Raw genomic sequence first — 19,662 nt, forward strand, 5'->3', positions numbered from 1 at the left:
ACAAGATAAATAAGGTACTAGGTAAAATCATTTAGCAGATGCATCTAGGAAATTAACAGGTATTGGAATCTTTAAAAAGTAAAGAGCATAATATCAACCCCTTGGCTCTCAGACTGGCAGCAAATGACAATTAAAAGTTGTCAAGAAAGCCAGAATCTACTATAGCTCTTTATATACTTCTAAGACCCCCTCTCCTTCCCAGGTCGTAATGCACCAACCTCATTATTGAATATCTGATAGTCTTTGGGCTTTCTGATAGCAAGCGCCAGAGAGTGGACAAGGCCCGAAATGTGGAAGAGATAGCGGGAGCGGTTAATGCATGTCTGCAGTAAAGACTCCTGGTCCTAATGGGTTTCTACTTGAGCTGTTTCAGAAATATGCCTGAGATCTGATTCCTTAGCTCCAGGCAATGTATGATGAAGCCTTTGAGGTAGGCACTTTACCATATGGCTTGAGAGGGGCCATTTTCACAGCGATCCTTAAATCTAGGAAGCCAAAGATTAACTGCACATCATACCAGCCTATATTTTTGATCAACATAAAGGCTAAACTCTTGCCAAGGTTCCAGGCAACAGGCTGGTCGGTTCACTGCAAAGCCTGATCCACTGAGACAAAATGGCTTCATGCCTGGGGGCAGAACATGCCACTGCCTTTGAAGCTTTCTCATTGCACTTATAAGATCGGAATACTCCTAGGATTGCTACATCTAACTTTTAACTGCTGTAAAAAGAAGGCATTTGAGTCAATACATTGACCATTCATGTTCATATACTTGGACCACATGAACTACAGCCTACTTTTCAGACGGTTTCTTTGGCCTACTTTTCCAGTGGTTTGTACAAATCCTTTACACTAACCAGTGGGTGACGGTATGGGTCAAAGGTTCCTTATCTTCTCCCTTTGAGATCCATTGTGGCACACGTCAGGTTTGACCACCGCCTCCCCTCCACATGCTGACTGGATTCAGAGCGATGCGCTCATAGGTCGTTTCAGCTAAAGCTGTCCCTTTATGCTGATGATTTATTACTTTATATTCAGAGCTTTGAGGCTTCTGCAGGTTTATGGTAATGTCACTGGGCTTGTAACCATCTGGAATACATCTGTTTATGTGCAGGTCATCATGTTAGGCTTGACACAACATCGCAATAACAGCTTGCCACTGACCTCTTCAAATACCTAGGCATTCAGGTTGTGCTTACAGAATTAACGACATGGAAGCAGGATTATAGAGCCCTTGATCACTCAGACTTAACAAGTTATGCCATCCTGGCATTCGCTCTTCTAAACAGAAATGTGTGCTATATCCATATGACAAAGAACGTGCACTAGCGGTCATTAAACTCTATAATTAGACTTGCCAACTTAGAACGATTAACGATTGGTTATTCGCTGATCGTACAAAGCTGTGCATCCTCTCTGATTTGGAATGTATACACATGCTTGATATTATTAATTTGCTATGCAAGCCAACAATATGCCAGAACCACTTCTCTGCTACTAAAACAATGCTTTTTTTGGCAATGTGCTCTCTTGATTGGGTGGGAAGGAGTCCAAACTTAAATACACTGTCATTTTGCTGCATTCAGTCCATAGGATCTCATAGTGATCTCCAAGCTTGGGAATGTTTGGGCTGGGGTCCATATTCTTTCATTCGCCTCCCTTACGCCTACGACGTACATTACTCACCATTTTACAGTTACCTACAATTACATCACACCGTGAAGGTGCACGCACCCAATGTTTGACCCTTACCCAAGTGTAACCCATTGGTAACCAAACTCATAACTACACAACTTGGCAGCAAGGGTATCTCTACTATCTACTTTACAATGAACAGCACCACCCGAGGGCTGCGTCCTCAACTCAGAGACTAGGTCGAGGCGAAGAAGACCTCCAGAATTTTAGCCTTGTCCATGCACCTGAGACTTATACAATTTAAATATTTCCACCGATGAATTACAGCTAAACTAGGCTGAACAGAATGATGCCAGGAACTCACCCTATCTGTTAGGCACTTTCAACTACATGATTTGGACCTGCCCAGTCATATAACGTTACTGGGCCCAGATGCATGATATGCTGACCCTGTCTGTACACACAGCTGTCGCAGCTAATCCTAAAATGACACTTCTGAGTCTCATGGATGAGCGAGGTGGTAGTTTTCCATAAAATTATTTGCTGCATTGGATTTATGGATAGCAAAGCAAGATATTGCAGGTCACTTCCGAATGGACACGGTCTGCACCTTCAAAGAGTGGGCTGACAGTATTGACTATTGCACAAAGGCCGAAGATCATGTCTACAACTCAAAGGGTTGTCTCCAGAAATATTTTGAGATTTGGGACCAATGGTTGAAATGCCTTTCAACATTGAGGGAACCTTAACTTCACACAATGCATATTTATTGTCACTGTTTTCTTTTCTTTTTTTTCTTCTTTTTTAACTATCCTTGGAACCAATCATTTCTGAGCTGGACTTTATGTTACTCTGAGGTAATTGCGGTATGATGTCCGGTATTGGAAACCAATTAAAAAGAGCTGGGAAAAAGAAAGCCAGATTCAAAAGGGGGCCTGGGACACTGGAATCAAAAACACCATACACACCAGACCAGATCTGGAGCAGACACAGAATCCAAAATACTAACATGATCATTATCTGAGCCCCTTCCTCATAGTCAGGGCATGTAATCTGGGGCTAAAGAATCCATACAGAAGTTTAGGGCTCAGTTCTTAAACTACAACCTACCCACAGCCTTAGCACCACGTTAAACACAATGGTGTAATATATTAGATTCTTCACAATGTAGAAGTGCCTAAAAAATGGCAGATTTAGGAACATTTCATCTTCATCTAAGGACATGTCTGCCCACCCATCTTGTATAATTTCAAGGAGAAGCAGAGAGAGAGAGGAGGTAGATGCATATTCAAATAGAAGGGGACAAGCCCAATATTCTACCATTGCTTGGGATTATTCCCAGGGGCATAACAACTTCTTTGAACACTTCAGACCCACTTCCTCCACCACCTTGCAGACTTCTTGTACATGGCAGACCAGGGTCCACTAAATGCACACAAGTTCAATTCACCTGAAGAAAAATATAACTACTTCAAACCATAAAAACGCCATTGATGAGTTAGGGGTGGGTAACCCTAAACAATTATTTTATCAAATCCTCCTGCACCATGGAGAGGGCATTTCCTGCAGCGACAATATATACAGACATTCTCTTAGACGGAATATTCTGTAATGGCAGAAAGATGCACCCTTTTACCATCAATCTGTGGATGTTAGTTGATTGATTGTGGTACCAATCCACCAACAGGTTGACAGAATCAACCAGTACTCTTTCCAAAGGTGAAACAAAATCCTAGGATTTGGAGAACGGAGACCCTAATTAAACAGTCTTGATGAAAACCGATCAGCGGGCCATTTCCTATAACCTGCCACTTTGCCAGAATCTGTGGTGAAACTGCCCCTGGTGTACAGGCATGACTGCGTTCTGATGCTGATACTAGGAACTAAGAAACCATCACAGGTCACCAATTTTTTACCAAACCACATACAGATAATAGGATGAATGGGTATGTGCTGGAGGGTTCTATCACCCAAGGAGCACATGCATGCATCTACCCCCACAGTCTGGTTTGTTGATATTTTAAGGAAGATAGAAGAGAGAACCCTTTAAGTACATTGAGCCATGCAAGGATACATGACCCTAGTTAGAGACGGGAAACATGGTCACCCAGAGATGTGACAACATTTTCCAAATTAACTGTAGATGATGGACCACTAGAACCAAATGCATAGTTACCCCTTGTGCCATAAAGATAAGCAAGACCTTAAACTTCATCTATGCAGTTTCTACAATCTCAAACCCTGGTACACCTTTTGCCTTCATGCAGTAGCCATGGCAAAGTGACAAAGAAGACATGGAATCTTCACATGCCACAGACCAGGACCAGTGGAACCAAATGCAGAGTTAACCTTGTACCATAAAGATAAGCAAGAACTAGAGCTTCTATGCAGTTTTCTACAATCTCAAAGCCCTGGAACATCTTGCCTTCCATGTAGTAGCCATGGCACAGTGACAAAAAAAAAGACATGGAATCTTCACATGCCACAGAGCATTGTACTTTTACTAACCCACATCATGGTCCCCATGTGAGGGGAACTTCTGTCAGGAATGCTTGGTCACTGAGTGGAGAAAAGGGAGACAGATTCAAAACTGAATATATATCCTTTAAGTTGAAACAAAGTATCACAGGTAGTTTTGGGGCCTAGTATGATGAAGTTTTCTGAAGCACATCACAGCTGCCATTTACATACCATTTCTGGTACAACACATGCGTCTTATGGAACAAAATGACAGATGCTTTTGGCTGTCATTACTTAGTTCCATTAAGGAGGCAAGGAGGCAAGAAACAGTGCATGCCAACTGTATTTCATTGGAAAAACCAGTTCCGGTCATACAAAGAATCCATGACAACTTTTTAAAGCATATAAAAATAGCATGTTGAAACAACCACTCTCAGAGCCAGAATGTACCAGGTCCAACTCTACGCCCATAACCTGCTATCGCTGAGGGTGAGGAGTTCTGGTGTGTGGGATATGTTGCAGGACAAACCATGATTCATTGCTTCAAGTCTTGCTTGACAAATGGATTTTATTCAGGAAAATCTGTCATTTTGGGAGTCTCTTCTTCAGATTAGCACCTTTGATCAGTCTGTCCTCAGCTATAGGTGGAGACCTGTAGTATCTGACAGAAAGAAGCCAAAACAAAAGGGGAAGATACTAACTAGCGCAAGCAAATACAGTCACACTCCTAAAACACTCATTCAGACATATCTGGTGGACCCTCCAATTTCGCAATATTTTTGTAGACAATATTTAGCACAAAATAATTATGACAGATGGCATTCTGACATTGATATTCTGATTCCGCGGCCCCCATGAGCATCAGACTTCCACTGAATTGACAGGTGGGCACCAAATTACATATACACTAGATTCAGTGTTTCAAAGGTCTCCTCTACTGTGAGTCTGTGCAGTAATTGCATTGGCTACAGATGAGACAAGATACAGTAAAAGGCACACAGTATTTGTGCCCGGTACTGGTCAGCATTTTGATTAGAAAATCTCTCTTAAATGACGCCTGCATTAAGAAGAATTTGTGGTTGTAGGCAGCAGAACAGAGGGATAGGATAGGATGCTTCCCACCTAGGTCATGCACCGATAATGATCATCTTTGGGGACCTCTTCGTCTATGTATTTTCTTCAGACAGTGTGTTTCCTACATAGTGCCTCTCAATTGTACCTTATTGGAAGGGCCTGCTGGAATCTGTACACCTCAAGCATCCTTTCAGTTCTGACCAACATACAGAAACAGCAGTTACCCCAGCAGGTAAGGCACAGCTCAACCACCGGAAGATACAAAAACACTCTGAGGATTGTAATATCATACATGACTTTTTCAGTGTTTTCTGTTACCTCTTTCTCTGGGACACAGCCCTGCAACATGATTAAATTCCATGGACTACGAATTCATGAGTACACTGTGATCACAATGCATTAACGAAGAAAGACCAACATCATGACATAATAAGAGCAGATGGAAAGGATGGACACACTGTTAGGACAAAAGCTGATGATATACTCACAGATCCAGCAATACATCATTTAATTTTTAAATGTTTGTAGAGAGAATCTGAACAGAGAAACATATTTGGATGCTTTCCAGTAGGATAAAAGAGAAATAAAGCAGTATTAACAAAGGTTAAAAACAGAGGCAACAGCTAGGAGAATTAAATGAAAGAACATCTATGTCTGATATAACCGGAACATGTGACCGTTTACATGTTAACTGGACGACAACAGAGAAGATTTGGGCTTATAAATTTGCTAGAAGGGAGTTATAGAATGCTCTCAGAAAAGTAGTGCCATTGGACTAGGTTTCTTCTGAACTTGGGAACTTCTAAGTACAAAGGGTTTTGCCTCATTTGTATCTTGAGTGAAGGAGAAGGACTCAATTAACTGGCTAAGTGAGAAGGCTTATTTAGATGCAGGACTTGTAGATTATCAATCCTATCTTCCATTTGATTCTGGAATCAACTAACAGCCAGTGCAAACTGGGAAGAATAGGTGTGATATGGTCGACTTTTTCTGTCTGAGTTAAGAATCTGAATGTGAAAAGTGGGTAGTGTGAGAATTGAGACAGTCCTGCCAAAGTAGAGTAGAGTTATGTACAGTAAGTGTGAGTTAACCTGCCACTGGTCCAGTACAGCATCCTTCAAAATGGGGCATAAACTATAGGAGGCTAACTCTGCAACAAAGGACAGGGGAGATGACAGAATGTGTTAAATACAAGCAAAGTGTACAAACAGAGCTTCCAGATGCATCTGCACTAGATGTCTTCAAAATTTATAATTGAAGATGACAACCCAGTATCAACAACCAGAGAAGCAGTTGAAAAGAAGCCATGGGTTCTGATCTTCAGTGTGATCGTTTGAAAGTCATTCTATCACTCTGTGGCTTAAATGAACAAGTTACTTACCTTCGGTAACAAATTATCTGGTAGAGACTCTATCTAGTTGCAGATTCCTTACCATAGAAATCCCTGGCGTCAGCTTTGAATCTGGAATTTTTCTGCTAAGCAGTACCCTGCATGCGCCATAGGGTGACGTCATTCCGATACAGGTGCATCGTCCGGCTCCGCGTGGCATCGCCATCATCGTTGGAGCAGTCTGTGACATCATGGTCTTCTATATAAGTACCACCCCAGTGCGCGTACGTCAGTTCTTTTCCACAACTTCTCACACCAGAAGCGCAGAGTCATGGAAGAACTAACTTTCTCTGTTTGTCTGTGAAAAATGACATGCCTGGGAAAAAGGTAAAATTCTGAAAATACATAATATATCCACAGAGAGAGGAGACATGGGTGGGTGTAAGGAATCTGCAGCTAGATACAGTCTCTACCACATAATTCGTTACCAAACGTAAGTAGCTTGTTCATCGGATAAAGACTTCCAGCTGCAGATTCCTTACCTTAGAATAGATACCCAAGCCATAACCTCCTGGCGGTGGGCTGAGGACATATATTTTATACCAGAAAGTCCTGTAGGACCGAGCAAGCAAAATGCCCATCTCTCCTCCCTTGGTTATCCAGGCAGTAGTGTTTTGCAAACGTGTGCAAGGAGGCCCACGTTGCCGCCTGACAGATGTCTAGGACAAGTACGCCTCGAGCTAATGCTGTGGTAGCAGCTTTTCCTCTTGTAGAGTGAGCTCTTAAGCCCTCAGGAGGCTGCTTCTTAACCAAACCGTAACAAATTTAAAAACAGAGAACGACCCAGCGTGAAATAGTTAGTTTCTGAACTGCCCGACCCTTCTTTGCACCAACGTATCCCACAAAGAGTGGGTCATCCACCCAGAACTCTTTTGTGCGGTCAAGGTAGAGCAAGAACTCTCTTTCTGGGTTCAGACGGTGGAGACGTTCCTCTTCTTTAGAGGGACGCAGTGGAGCAAAGAATGTGGGCAGGGTGATGTTCTGACCCAGATGGAAAGGGGTCACCACCTTGGGGAGGAAAGAGGCATGAGTTCTGAAAACCAACTTATCAGGATATACGGTGAGGTTTGGTGGTTTTGAAGATAAATCCTGCATCTCACTTACTTTCCTGACAGATGTGATTGCCACTAAGAAGGCTGTCTTGATGGTGAGAAGCCAGAGAGGACACTTATGTAAAGGCTCAAAAGGAGCACACATGAGAAATGTGAGCACCAGATTAAGGTCCCACTGGGGCATAACAAAGGGCATAGGTGGAAACATGTGCAAAAGCCCTTTTAGGAATCTTTGCACAATAGGAGATTTAAACAAAGATTGTTGATCAGGCAACCAGAGAAAAGACGATAGAGCAGAAAGATAGCCCTTAAGAGTCCCTAAGGTGGAACCCTCTTGGGCGAGTGTCAGAATGAAAAGAGGGATTTTAGAGAGAGAGAAGAAGAAAGAGGATCAATAAACTTTTCTGTACAATATAATACAAAACGCTTCCAATGGCAGGCGTAAACTGTCTTGGTAGAGGGTCACCTGGCTGCCAGAATGACATTAAAGACGTGGGGGGGCAGGGGAGGTCATAAACCATCAACTGCCGCCGCTCAATCTCCAAGCATGAAGATGCAGACTTGACAGGATTGGGTGGAGAACCTTCCCCTGCTGCTGCGACAGAAGATCCTCCCAAAGGGGCAACCTGATCGGAGGATTGTGCTCATTTTGAGAAGCTCTGGATGCCAGACGCTTTGTGCCCAATCCGGAGCCACTGGGATTACCTGGGCCCGGTCGTTCCTGATTTTCTTGAGAACTCTAGGCAGAAGTGGTTGGGCCGGAAAAGCGTACAGGAGGCCTGAATTCCACTTGCGATGAAAAGCGTTGCCGAGCGATTGCCGCCTTGGAAACTCCAACGCACAATACTGCTGACATTGCGCGTACTCTGCAGAGGCGAACAGATCTAACCAAGGCTCTCCCCACTGCTGAAAGAGTTCTTGCACCACCTCCGGATGGAGATACCATTCCTGATCCACTAGGTATTGCCGACTGACTTCGACCGCCCTGGCGTTCAGAGCTCCTGCCAGGTGTTGAACCTCCAGGGTTATGCCCTGCTGTTACAGCCATGTCCAGAGATGCAGAGCCTCTAGACAAAGGGTCCACGACCCCACACCGCCCTGCTTGTTGCAGTAACACATTACAGTAGTGTTGTCCATAAACACCTGTACTATCTTTCCTTTCACAACAGGAAGAAATGCTTTCAATGCTAGCCGGATCGACCAAAGCTCCAATAAATTGATATGGAGCCCAGATTCCGCCGGAGACCGAGGCCCTGATGACCGCCTCTCCCAGGTGGCCTCCCCATCCCAGAAGTGACGCATATGTCACTACTGTGAGATCTGGTTGGGAAGGGAGAGGATTCTGCCTTTGACCCAATCGCAGTTCATCACCCACCGCTGCAGTTCCTTTGCAGTTCCCTCCGAGATCTGAACCATGTCGGTAAGATTTCCCTGAAGCTATGCCCATTGGAACATCAGGTCCCACTGCAGAGCCCTCATATGCCATCTGGCATGTTTGACAAATAGGATGCAGGAATCCATGAGTCCCAACAGCCTCAGAGTCTGTCTCACCGAAATCCAGGATAGAGGCCAAAACATCGGTATCATAAGCTGAATATCCTGGATTCGCTTCTCGGAAGGATAGGCCCGAAACTGCACTGTGTCCAGAACAGCTCCAATGAAAGGGAGCTTCGGAGAGGGAATCAGGTGTAACTATGGCACGTTTGCCATGAACCCCAGTGAATGCAGGAGATTCCGCCAAAGTCTGAAGGTGGGTGAGGAGAGCCTGGGGCGTCAGAGCCTTCAACAGCCAGTTGTCGAGGTAGGGGAAAGACTGAAATCCCTAGCCTGCGTAGATGAGCCGCCATCACCGAGGGGCACTGGTGAGACCGAAGGGGAGCACGGTAAACTGAAAGTGCTCGTGGCCCACCTAGAACCGCAAGTAACGCCTGTTGGGGGCAGGATGGGGATTTAAGAATACACATCCTACAAGTCCAGCGCTACCATCCAGTCTTCTTGATCTACGGCAGAAAAGACCTGAGCAAGAGTGAGCATCTTGAATTTCTCCTTTTTGAGGAAGAGATTGATGTCCCTTAAATCCAAGGTAGGGTGAAGACCCTTATTCTTTTTTGGGATCAGACAGTACCGGGAATTACAACCACTGCCTACTTCTGACATCGGAACCCTTTGTAAGGCTCCCTTGGCCTGAGAGCCGTAAATTCCTCGCAGAGTAAGATCAAATGATCCTCCATCAGCCGTTCTTTTACCGGAGGGATAGAAGGAGGGAAAGACTGGAAGGGGAGGTAAGAGCCCTTCTGTATGATCTGCAAGACCCATTTGTCTATAGTTATGGACCGCTAGTGAGAGAGCTAAAATTGAATCCTCCCTCTTACCGGGCGGACATTGTCTTGCAGAACCATAGTAGGAGGGCTTGGCATTGCTGAAGACGGGGCTGGGTCGTGGCCAACCTCTGGCTAGATCCTCTGGGTCTGAAGGTACCACAACCTCGTTCTTGCATTGGATGCTGTGAAATCGAAGGACGGTGGCCAACCTGTCCTCCCGAAGCATGGCACTCTGGCCCTCCCGAAGCCTCGAAAGGGGCAATAGGTAGACTGCTGGCAAGCTGGCGCTGAGAAGCCCAAGGATCTGGCCTTAGCTTGAGAATCCCGGAACCTCTCAGGCACAGAGTCTGCCTTCTCACAAAAAAAGGTGGGAGCCATGGAAAGGCATGTCCAACAAATTTGACTGGACATCTCCCGAAAAGCCAGTGGTACATAGCCAGACGTGGTGAGGGAATGCCACTGTTGAGAAAATCGCTCTGCTCAGCGAGTCGGTCGTGTCCAAGCCACACCTGATGGTAAACTTGGCTGCATCCCTCCAATCCTTGAGAGCTTGGGTGAGAGTGTCCAGTACACCCTCCGGGACCTCGGGCAGCACTTGCGCCACCATATCCCATAAAGTATGGGAAAAACAGCTCAATAAGCAAGAGGTGTTTACCAACCTCAATGCCAGGCTGGAGGAAGAAAACATCTTCTTTCCAAGTTGATCCAGTCTCTTGGGTTCCCTATCCAGGGTAGCGGAAGGGAAGGTACCACGGAAAGTGGAGGCTTGCACCACCAAGCTCTCCAGGGTGGGATGTTGGGTGAGGAAACTAGTGTCAGTTGGAGCTTGTCTATAGCGCCTGCCAATTGCCCTATTCACAGGACCCCCTGTGCTGGGTTTGGACCACGTTCTCAGAAGGACATCAGTGAGGGCCTCACTGAAGGGTAACATTGGCTCTGATGTAGCAACCCATGGCTGAAACACCTCCGTCAGGAGATTAGTCCTGACTGGCACCGTATGCAAATCTAGGTCCAAGACCTCAGCTGCCCTATGGTCCACCATGGCATATGATGCCCCCTCCTCCGTAGCCACAGCGAGAGGAGAGAGCATGCCAGTATCTGGAGAAGTATCCAGTCCACCGGCTTCCCCTAGATCCTCATACCAGTTCTGTTCATGCTCGAATCCATATTCTAAAGGGTCCTCAGACCCCTTCCACTCCTCACCTGTGCCTGGCTGTTCTAAATAAGCCTCAAGCACTGAGCTGGTCCGGATCCACTATCGGACCCTTGGGTCCCCAACGGCACTGAGGCCAAAGCAGCCGACGTCAAATCCGATGGGACCCCTGCTGACCCTGCAGGGCCCAAAGACCCACCCAAGGGGGCTGCACGCTAAAAAACAAGGTGCATATCCTCATAAAATTCCTTTAGTTGAGCGGGGGTCGCTCCGGCTCCCGAAAAGGGGGGCGGGGGAAGACGTGGAGTCGGCCCTGGCAACGGCTCCGCAGAACCGTGCTCGGAACATTGACGTTCCCTAGACACCTCGTCGCCCGACGGGCATGGCGAAGTCGAAGTCTGCTTGGACTTCTTCTTCTTTTTGTGCCTCTTACCTGAATGCCCTGAGGACCTCGAATGGGAGGAAGATGACTTGGGGCTCCTGGAGCGGTGCCGCGACTTTCTCCTGGAGCAGGACCGTGACCTTCTCGGAGTCGCGTCGACCGAAGACGGCTGCCAGGCCTCTAGAAGTTTGAGATCTCTCTCTGAAGGCCTTCGGAGCCATGACCCGACAGTCAGAGCACGACTTTGCGTCGTCGTCCTTTTTAAGGCACCAAAGACAAACTTGGTGTGGATCAGTGACCGACATGGCACAATGACATGCGCCACATGGTTTGAATCCAGTCTTCCTTGAAGTCATTCACCTAGACAATTGAAATAATCTTCGATGAAACATCGAAAAAAGGGTAACTCTATCCAGACTTGCACTTAACCGGCATGGAAGGAAAAGAACTGACGTATGCGCGCCGGGGTGGTGCCTATATAGAAGACCGTGATGTCACAGACGGCTTCAACAACGCTGGTGATGCCACGCAGAGCTGGGTGACGCATGCAGAGCCAAACGAAGCCACCTGACGGCGCACGCAGGATACTGCTCAGCAGAAAAATTCCCGATTCGAAGCTGACGCCAGGTAATTCTAAGGTAAAGAATCTGCAGCTAAAAGTCTCTATCAGATTGTAATTGTATGTAAAGTAAACATGCCAAAGCAGCTGCACCCTGTGCTGACCGACACTATTCGAGTTATGTGGTCCCACATGCTCCTCTTCACATACTGGTTTGGGTGTTTCAGTAACAGCTAGTCTTACACGCCGAACTGTTGTATGTACAGCACCTTGTGCTTAAGATGATCTGAACTGCATATGCTTGGGTACTTCCTATTTGTACTTGAAAACTAAAGGTTATACAGAATTGCAAACATGCACAATAAAATGTAATCAGTCACATTACTGGAGTGAGCACAACTGTGGAAATATCTGCAGGACAACCTCCTTCCACATATACATCCTGTAGGGAGTTAAAAAAAAAAAAAAAAAAAAAACTACTTTTCACTTCAAAATGACTCAAAATGTATTCAAGTGGTCTAAAATAACAAAAATCTGAGAAACCCCAATTTGGCCTTTAACATGAGTTACCTGCTAAATCAGGATAAAAAGTTGTAAGGGCACAGCACACTCCTGAGTTTCCTTCCCTGCACATATTTTAAGAGACAAATCTGGCAAATTTGCACTGGGTAAAACAGGAATTGAGGAAACACATTTTGAATATCCCACAATCTTAACAAGCAAACTTTAAATACTGCATCTAGAAAGTATTGCACTCCTTGATATCAGGATTTCCACGTGCAAGTATTCCCGCAGCAGGAGTTCCATCACTCCCGTAATAAAAGACTTAGGATCTGAGTTTGTTGGAAGTCACACCTAACATATGCTATCTGGTCCGGACGAGTGATTGGTGAAATCTGTACTCAAATTGGGCACATACCTGGTAGGAGATTGCCTACTAAACCACATCGGTAGTGCATTAGTTCTGCTTTAGTGTGAAGAAATATAACTGATTTCAGGCAATTTTCATCTACAAAGTTCAGACAACGCATAGATTTTTCCTTTTAATGTGTATGCTTCTTTGCAAACGATCAGCAGAAGGACTGGTGTTCGAGACAGTGAGCTGGAGTTAAATTCATTCATGAGCATAATTTAGGCAGCTCAACAGATCCTACAAAGTTAACATTTTCAACACAACTGAAAATGAAATATAATTATGAAAAATCATTGACACCATACCTTGATTGACAGTACTGTAGTAACATCTCTTTGTTGTGAATTAGAATATGAAGAAGGACCAGAAATGTTTTGGCTCTAATCACCGTTGAGGGGCTTTCCAATAAGCGGATAACTTTGATAACAAAATCCTTTAATAGAAGAAAAGAAGAAAACATATTATTGGTACGAGCCCCCACATTCTACCCTCGTTTGTTTACAGAGCCATACCGGAGGTGCTTCGGTGTCTCCATGGAATGGAAAGGCTGTATAAAAAGCATTTGCAATGTAATAGACCTCACATTTGTTTGAGTTACAGCTATTGGCATTATAAATTCATAACTTGACTTTTCTTCTCAGGTAAGTTGGTCAACCCTGCCTCATGATTTCGCCATATACCTGCCATATAATTCCAATGGCCGAGCATAAAACTGAAGCACTTCCGTTTACCTTCTTCCTCTAAATGCAGCAAATATGAAAATATTGCCATTTAGCATCCTAATTTAAATCTGCTATGCTATTTCCAAGAGAATACCACTTTCACCACCCCACCATCAGAGTTGCTGGCTAACACCGTTCCCCCAAAAAAGACACAGGAAAGCCACAGAGGAGAAATAAACTAGAAGGGTCACCCAAACAAATCAAGAGTGTTCAGTCATAGTGTAATACGGATGTTAAATTGGCCTAAATCATGGTCATAACTGTTTGTTTTAATAATCTCTCCTGATTACAAATATCGTATAAACCTTTATCAGAAATAAACTTTTGACTTTAAACTGTAATGACCAAAACATATCATTTGTAAGAAACATGGTCATGTAACCATATTGTTAGTCGCTAGAAAGAATAACCCCATGAAAAAAACAGGAGAAATTAAGAAGTGCAGTGTAACTATATACTTAGGCCCTAATATATACTACTTTTAGGACTAGCAGGCCTACCGCAATGACATTACAAACACTGCCTTTAAAACACAACTTCTCTCAGCTGTAAAACAAAAGTTGTAACCACAACAAAGCTTCAAAGACACTGAATGGTGAGAGGAGTCATTATTTTGTGGTCCCACTAACCGAGTGTGGGGACCCAGAGATGAGGTAGACAGAAATAGCGTTTTGAAGGTGGTCTCATTGTCTGTCCTAGGACAACCACAGGCTGAGTTAAGAGCAATTTTTTTTAATCAAAGTGATGCCCTGCAAAGCATTATGGGGCACGTTTCAGAACCACAAATATATAAGTATGTTGATATGACTGTATTGCTTAGAACACCACAATGCAAATAGCATTTTTAAGAAACATGGTCATGCAACCATATAGTCAGCCACTAGAGGGCATAACTACACAAAAAGAAAATGGCAAAAAGTAATGCACTGTATCCATATAGTGAGCCCCTGGAAGGTGTAGTCAATTACACATTTTCAGGGGTAGCAGGCCTATAGCAATGATATTACAAACAAGGCCCTTAAAACACAAGCTAATCCCAGTTGTAAAAAAAAAGCTCCAGACATGGGAGCACTTAAAAAGACACTGACTCCCACTAGTCTGTGTCTTTTTTGGGGTCCCCCATTAACCTAGTATGGGAACCCAGAGATGACCTAGACAGAAAGTGTGTGTCGTGTTGAATGTTTCTGTGGTGTTCACATTGTCCTGGGACAACCATGGGCTGAGTTATGAGTAAAACTGTTTTGTAAATGTAATGCCCTGCTGCGCCTGGAAAGCCACTTTCGCTTTGAGGGTTTCTATTTTACGCAAAGCATTTACCTATTTCAAGTGTTTTAAGGGGAGAGCCACAAGAAATTTCTCTGATTAGGTAACTATGAACAACGTGACAAGCGCTCCAATACCGCCGATCGAGTTTACACTGTTGTGCCTGTTCACGCTGTGAATGCCATGGCTGCACGAAGGGGAGAGACAAAAGAAAAAATTGTTTGACCACGCTGAAGTATATCAGCAATCATGGAATAATCCATGTAACAGGGGCAGCCTGCAAGGTGTGAGAAAAACAGCCTCAAACGAGACAAATGTAAGGCATTTACCAATGACATCTAGTGATTTTTGAAAGGCAACTCCATGAACATATGAAAGTGATCGGTGCAAGTTGGGCTTGGTTAAAACCCCAAAATACTTACAGCAGGTCAAAATGCTTGCACGCTCGACCTAAAAAGCATATAGAGCACCAGTCAAGCCAGAAGGAGGGAACTGGTTAGATGAGACTAGTGTCAAACCAGGAAACTAGGGAAATGGTCACAAGGAGACGGAGACGACTGGTGTGCCAGTACAGATGGGAAGTAGATAATGGTGGAGATGAACAAAGGGAAGGCAAGCAGAGTATTAAGGAGCCAGAAAAGGGGTATACGGAAAGGCCATGCATTATTAGGGTAAGGGAGTGTGAGCTTTGCAGGAAATGACTGAGAATTATGGATGGCTGAAATACACTGCATTGTAATTGCATCCATATGACAATGCATTATTCACTCAGGGGGCTGGGAGTGGAGGAGGAAGGGTCTGGCTGAAATGACAAAAGGCAAACTACATTGTTTTGAAAGAAGGTATTATCAAAGTCACCCATGAGGCCTAAGAAAATAAATAGCACATATTTTAAACCTAAACAAGGTGGCATAATTTGCTAAATGACTAGCGGGAGATAATCCACATCACAAACAAAAGTGCAATTCCTAAATAACATACATAGCAATGAGTGAAAAATGCCAGTAATTAAGGAACTGGGTGCATATTTAAAAAGGAAACATAAAAGCATGCTCTATTCGCAGTCTTTGTGAACGACCGTTCTCATTTTAATGTCATCAATTCCTCCTACATCAGTGATGCTGCTCCAGAAAAACATTTTAACTAGGGTTTGGGGAGTCATAATAATAGCTCTGCACATTTGATACTGCTTTTTCAGAAGGTGTACTAGCACATTGCCCCAACAGCACTCTTTTCCAAATCATCTTTGTTGAAGATCAAAAATCTGAGCTTTAAGACAGTGAAATGTGATGGTGTCACAACGACAAAGCCTCTTGTGCAGGATGGTAGCTCATGAAATCACAATTATACCTGCATTTTTACAGCAGTAATGGCAGTATATCTATTTTACTACTTAGTAATACTGACCTATCTGTATAATTGTGGGAGAATACAAGCTCCTTGTACTGGATGTGCTGCAAACCGTGCATACACCCCATTGCCCCATTCGAATGTGCATAATTGCTTGTTTTCTGGCTACGGTAATCATTCACATATCCTGAAAGAAAAGTAGTTGATGTCCACCAAGTGACAGATTTTGCTCACAACTCTGGTTTCAGTATAGTTTGACTTTATAAGGAGTTCAGGATTACCATAACATATAACCACCATATTTGCGTTCTCTGCATTCTCTTCCTCCATCAACTTGTAGGCTCTGCGAATCCTTCACAGCAGTTCTTCTTCAGACTCCTCTGCCAGTCCTCTTCCTCCAGTACCGCAAACAATGAGTTTTCACCCACCATCAAAGGTTATTCCTGTCCAGCTTACAAAGCACACATGTGAAGCTGGTCCAGATTGGTCAATAAGGATATGGAAAATCCACCATCCTGGATAAAGCACACTCTGACAGTCTCCTCTGAACTTTTTATTTCTGAATGGTGGAAGATGTTGTTGTTTGTACCGCGGGGTTGGTCAACTGTTCTAATTTTCCTTCAACAGCAAGCATAGAAGCCATAATGGTGATCAATTTCTGACCATTGGTGGACTTAAGGATAGTCTGCTCCCCTTTTATAAGGTCAGTCTCATGCATTTGTGACTCGCAGTCAGTTGTGCTGCCACTAGCCTTTGCAGCAGATTTAGGATGAAATGTCTTTTGATCTGGCAAGTCTATGGCACTACTCTACATGCTAGATGCACTGAAATAGTCTCTTGTTCAGGCGTATGTCTTCCCTATAGTGATATCATGTGGAATGGAAAATACAAAAAAAGTGAGTGATGGAATGCTCGAGTTAGTGCCACTAGAAATGACTCAGGGTTACATTCCAGTCCATTGTTTTGTTGCCCATGTTTTTTTGTCCACCAGATTAGTCCCAGCCTAATGCAAATCAGTCGTGGTACGGCTCCAAAAGGAACAGTCCAGCTCTAACTGCCAACCAGGGCCTCTACAATTTGGACCACAAGCAACACAAGACTAGATTAAGTTTAGTTCGGTCACTACAGTCAGGTCAGCGTGGCTCCATCAGCACAATTAGCACAGGACCCATGTCTTAGCACACTCATAGCACCTAGGGCATCATAAATCAGCAATGGATGGTGTTAGAAATGGGTTCTCTAGATGGCAGTGGTTTGCACTCTGTCCAAGTAGAGACCCTCACTCTACTCAGAGTAAGGGACTCACACAGCTAAGATAACCCCTATCACCCCCTTGGAACTTGGAACGAGCAGTCAGGCTTATCTTAGAGGCAATGTGTGAAGTGTTTGCTTGAGTGCAGGACTAAGTGGAGTGTTGCAACCCATCATTTGTGATCAAGGATGGCTCCCTCCTCAGGGGATACTCCTGACTCCGACAATCCGTCGCCGTGCTGGCCTGTATCATCATGGGTGAGATTCCTGTGTTTGCAGCTGAGATTCTTAGCTCCATTGTGTCCCAAACGTACTGTGAAGGTCTACTCACCGCTATTGGTGTGGTGGGCCTTCTTGTGTGGCAAGGGTACAGTGACATTTCCTGCCCAGTCATCATCACGCTCTAAGAGTGCCACAGTTAGACTTCCAGCATTGATGTTCCATCCACTGGGTCACAGTACCCTCAAACATCAGTACAGTCTAGGGGACTAAAGTATGCTTTGATTTGGTGTTTGGTTCGCAGAGCTCTTTATCAGGAGCTGACCATCTTGATCACATCAGGCTCTGCCCGTTCTTGCAGAGTACCCTTAAAAACCTCTTCTTCACAGTGTTAAGTAAGAGTGTCAACACTGAGGCTCTGTCTGCTGGGTCAACACACCATCAAACACCAGTACTGTCTATGAGGGGACTGTTACATGTTTAGGGGATTAGGTATGCTGCGATTAGGTGTCTGTTTTGCAGATCTCTTTAATGGGAGCCGACCATCTTGGTTGCGACCATCTTGGATTCGGCCAAGCTCCGCCCCTTCTTGTAGACTGCCCTTAAAAACTCTTTTTGACAGACTTAATTAAAATTTGATGCTCCCTTTAACTCAGCATTACGTAGCAAACACAATTTTAACTACATCTGGTAAACTACCAAAGTCTTTGATATAGAAGTGGGAATATACCTAACTGCCCACACCCACCCCATAGCAGGAGACTTACTACCAACTGGACACTACACCACGTTATGTTGTGTTAGAAGTCTATTGCTACATTTGATGTGTGTGACATTAATATACATAATGGAAATGGGTCAAAGAGACCAAAGTTTCAAATCATGATGTCCTATGGATGCTTGAAGAGTTGGGTGGAGGAAGAAATACTCACCCTTTTAAAGAACGTTAAAATTTAAGCACGTTTGCAGCTCTGTAATTGGCAACCTAAGAAGTTCTTAAACAGGGCACCTAATGCTATTTTGTACCCTGTGTTCTACCCCTCAATCTCTATGGCACTACATTTCTGAACTTACCCACTTACAACCATGGCTTACTTTGGACTATATCCCCATAATGGGTGTGCAACATCCCTGGTCATAAAAGTACTGCATGCTTGAAGGTTAGTGATTAACTCATCCCCTCATTTAGCATTTACAACACTGCACTACATACCCTGTATTTGCTAATTTATTTGATAACTAGCCCCAAGGAAATTCCTCATGCTATTGCTTAATGTGAATGGTATGACCCACAGAAACAAACAGAAGAAGGTACTTCTGTACATAACTACAAAATCATCAGATATTGCCTTACTCCAGGGGAAATATCTACCAAAAAGAGATCAGATACATTGAAAAGGGATGGGTTTGGAAGAGAAATCAGCCGCAACCTCGGAGAGAAGACAGGGAAGTCTCTATGATGCACCCACTGTTCTATCCTTCCCCAAACACTGTCTGACTAATCCATGGTGCCTGGCACACATCGTGCCTCTCACGCTTTAGAATCAACTATATTCTCCTGAACCACCCAATACATGCCATGGAAAGGGACTACAGAGTAGTGGAGGGAGAGATTACAGACCACACTCCTGTGACACTAGAGCTGGAATTTGGGCCATGTCTCACCCACTGCTAAACAATGGAATTTAAACTTGTGCCACTACAAACTACTCCTGGGTAATCAGAAACTCATCACCCACCTGAACTAATACTTGGAAGACAATGAGGCCTTGCTCATGCCACCTCAAATTTTAAGGGCCACAGGAAAGGTTGCTGGTTTAGGGAGTTGATGAGAGGTTTCATCCAACAAAAAGAAAAGGACACAGGATCAACAAAGGTAGAGAGAACTAGATATTAGAACACTGACAAAACAATATAA

The 19,662-nt window shown here is 44.3% G+C and overlaps 1 protein-coding gene across 2 annotated transcripts in view; it reads right to left on the reverse strand.

Annotated features, from left to right (window-relative positions):
- The window catches only part of ULK4 (unc-51 like kinase 4), a 1,615,551-nt gene that overhangs the window by 951,370 nt on the left and 644,519 nt on the right, over window positions 1–19,662 (reverse strand). For both annotated transcript variants that reach the window (XM_069211486.1, XM_069211487.1), the window contains exon 22: window positions 13,245–13,372. In XM_069211486.1, the coding sequence (XP_069067587.1) occupies window positions 13,245–13,372 (128 nt within the window). The remainder of the gene's footprint in view (window positions 1–13,244; window positions 13,373–19,662) is intronic.

This window comes from Pleurodeles waltl, chromosome 10, assembly GCF_031143425.1.
Source record: "Pleurodeles waltl isolate 20211129_DDA chromosome 10, aPleWal1.hap1.20221129, whole genome shotgun sequence".
Lineage (NCBI taxonomy): Eukaryota > Metazoa > Chordata > Amphibia > Caudata > Salamandridae > Pleurodeles > Pleurodeles waltl.